General features: G+C 50.3%; 1 protein-coding gene across 1 annotated transcript in view; it reads left to right on the forward strand.

The window, feature by feature from the left end:
• The window catches only part of BCL2L11 (BCL2-like 11 (apoptosis facilitator)), a gene marked incomplete at its 5' end in the record, with an annotated part of 8727 nt that extends 5916 nt beyond the window's left edge, over positions 1-2811 (forward strand). The window contains 2 exons of the mRNA XM_010179705.1: positions 2527-2612; positions 2730-2811. Coding sequence (XP_010178007.1) covers positions 2527-2612; positions 2730-2811 — 168 coding nt within the window. The remainder of the gene's footprint in view (positions 1-2526; positions 2613-2729) is intronic.
• Between the last annotated feature and the right edge of the window lie 432 nt (positions 2812-3243).

Raw genomic sequence — 3243 nt, forward strand, 5'->3', positions numbered from 1 at the left:
CATGTTTGTGCATGTGGTTTCTGGTCCATCAACTCGCCCTTGTGCTCATCTGTGGGAAGAGGAGTCAGAAGCACGTTAGGTGACGAAATGCTGACTGCCTGGATCCTTATCCATCCTCCCCGGCTCGTGAGTCACTCCTGCAGTGCGTTTCCTCGCCTCTCCCAGGGTCTGCTTGGCGGGTCCTGTGGGCAGGAGTTCCCCTCCAAAATGGGCGCAAGGCTGCTGTGGTCCGGCTGCTCTGCATCGCCTTGCTGGAGACTTCTCCATTGGCTCCATTTTCTTTCCAAATGCCTTGGCTTTCCTGAAACACAACAAACTGGAGATGAGCTGTGTTTGATCCCAAATCTGGAACACCCATCTTCTGACCTCCCCCATCCAGGCTGATTCCTCATGATGTGAAGTACCCACTTTTTCTCTCTAAAGGACATCTTTGCATTGAAAGGCAGGGACTAAGCAAGTGTTCAGAAAGCCAAAGGCGCCTGGTGGCAGAGAGCTGGCCCAGAAGGGCTGGCAGAAATGCAGAGTGCCATGCTGTCCCTTCTTCTTGTTGACTCCTGGAGCTGTGCTGTAAATTTGGAGTGCAGGCAAGCCCTTTGAGCACTTTCTGGGAAGAGGTTGGTGATGAGCAACATTATCTCCTGGGGACCGGCTCCCTCAGTGTTGCCCCATGTGGGACCTTGCATGCTGGAAATCTGAGCCGGGCATGTTGTGACACCTCATATAAAACTGTGGTCTGTGCTGTGTGGTATGCAAGAAGGGTGTGTAAGAATTTAACGGGGGCTGAGGAGTGGGGTGGGAAAGGGTTTTCCCTGCAGGTCTGAGAGGGTGGGTGTGAAGCCAGCAGCAGGATGGGGGGCAAGCACCCAGTCGCAAAGCATCGTGCAAGTTTGCACAAGGTGGTTCCCAGCACCTGGGCTCAGCTTCCAACCTTTTGCCCTGAGGAGGGAACCAAAGCGCAGAGGACCACGTCCTGCTTACTAGATGACATGAACAGAGGCTGTCATGTGTGACCCTAAAAACACTCTGTAACTGGCTTAATCAGCATCTGATGAATTCTTGCTTGTTGCACTCAGAAACGAGGGAGTTTCAGAGCATTTAAGCAATTGCTGTAGAGTTATCGTCCCTGATGCCCTTGGTTGTTGCTTTGTGGAGAGATGTCTTTTCCTTCTGCAAGCGGTCCGGCTGCTCTGGAGAAAGGGGTGGGCTCTGCAGAGCTGGAGCCCTTTGGCAGGAGGGGGAGGTAGGATGCTGTACTGCTACTTCTGGCTCTGCCACTTGCTGGGGTTTGCCCTTAAAGCTGAGGTTAGAAATGGGGAGCTAAGAGCCCTGCCAAAAAAAACAGCACTTGCCAGGCAGGTTGGAGCTGTCAGATGGGTCGGAGCCACCCATTCCCCATCACGTTCCCCATTGGTGCACCCTGCACATCACCCCTTCCTTGGGGACTGCCTCTTGGGCAAGACAACGGGAATTGGACAGCTCTCCATCCAGCCCCTCTTTGCCCTGACAAATCTCACGGGTCTGGCAAGCAGAGGTGGTCATGGGACCAGTTTGTTTTGTCCTCCTTCTCTGCCACAGTGGTGGTCAGGCAGCATGGTGGGCTTAGTGTTGTGCTGGTGAGGGGGGGGCAGCTGTGGCTGTGGGGATACCCCAGGGTGGGAGGTGTGCTCAGTGTGAGTGCTCAGCCAGGGGACACTTGAGCATCGTCTGCATTACACCCCTGTAGCAGGGAGGGCAGTTTGCATATGGATGTAAGCAGTGCAGTTTCTTTCTCTGGGGCATGCACGGGCATGATTTTACTGCACTAAATATAGCTTGAATTGGATTGCTTCAGGATGGTATAGTGAGAGAGAGGGGGGATGCTTAGGCTATTCTTTTGCCCTAAGAAAAAAGGCTTAAAAATCAATGCTCATTTGGTGGTTGCTTCTTTTTTCTTTTCATTGAACGCTGTTGTGATACAAAGATCCCTCGCTCCGGGGAGCAGCGATTCGCTGCCATGTCCAGCTCTCAGGGTTTTGTGAATGGAGTGGTTATGCCTGGAGTGGGCTGAACTAAAATCCGTGTGTTGCCTCTGCAGATGGGGATCTGCCTGTGTGGTGACTGATTTTTTTTTTTTAATTTTTTTTTTTTTAAATTATTCTAAATTTTTTTCCCACACTGTGGTTTTTAACCTCCCCCTACTCTGCGAACAGGGCTTACTGCTCCTTTGCTGCTTTCAGCCTCCCATGACAGCATCGCCCCTGTGTCCATGGGGACTCCCTGTTGAGTGGCAGCTGCCTTCAAGGCAAACATGGCTGGGAGTGAGCAGCTTCGACCCTTTGAGTATTATAAAGCTTTTTATTGAAGGAAAACATGAATGGTCGCGGGGTTTACTTTGATTCTTTGTGAAGTGCTTGAATTCACACCTCTAAAATCTCTGGCACTGCATAAGGTGTTTGTAGCGCCGAGGCTTCTTGCTGGAATTGAAAGTCACTGTATTGTTTGGTTTTCTTTTATTTTGATTTTTTTTTTCCTTCCCTTTTGTTTTAGGGTTTCTTGGATAACCAGGCAGGAAACCCCCAGATCATCATTTTGCGTCTCCTGCATTACATCATCCGCCTCATCTGGAGGATGCAGTGAGTGCTGGGCACATCCCGAGGCACCAGGACTTGTTTACTCTTTGGGAAAGCCCAGGCAGGATGGACAGATGGACGGACAAGCGGACACCTGGCTCCTACCCTCCTCTTCCCCAGGGACGTCCGGCAGGGGCTGTTGAATGAGGATGGACGTCCCATGCTGACCTGTTGGGACTCTCCGATGGAGGATTTTATCTGAGAGTGGTGTTTACTGCATTTCTCCCAACTCTTTTATTACTTTTTAGTATTTTAAATTTCTTTTTTCAGAAGAGTCTCAGAGAAAACATTCAATGGCAATGGAATTGGGGTTTTTTTGAGGTTTTTTTTTTCTTCTTTTTTTTCTTCTTTTTTTTAATTGTTTTTGGGAACCTGTCAGCTTGCCTGCGATAAACCTTGCAGCGGGGAAAAGAAAAACCTGAGCCAGCTGATGGGCAGAGCCACCTTCCTTTGCCTTGCAGACCTTAACGCAGAGACGCCCGGAGCCCTCGCCTCTCCCTTTGCCTCCTGGGCATCTGCCCCGGCGATGATGGAAGAAGGGCACAGGAATTTTAATCAGCACTTCTTTTACCTGTAAATACCTAATGCTACCCCAAATTCACCTTCATTTGCATCATGCAAATAGCGTATTTCC

Source organism: Mesitornis unicolor, unplaced genomic scaffold, assembly GCF_000695765.1.
Source record: "Mesitornis unicolor isolate BGI_N332 unplaced genomic scaffold, ASM69576v1 scaffold37382, whole genome shotgun sequence".
Classification (NCBI taxonomy): Eukaryota; Metazoa; Chordata; class Aves; order Mesitornithiformes; family Mesitornithidae; genus Mesitornis; species Mesitornis unicolor.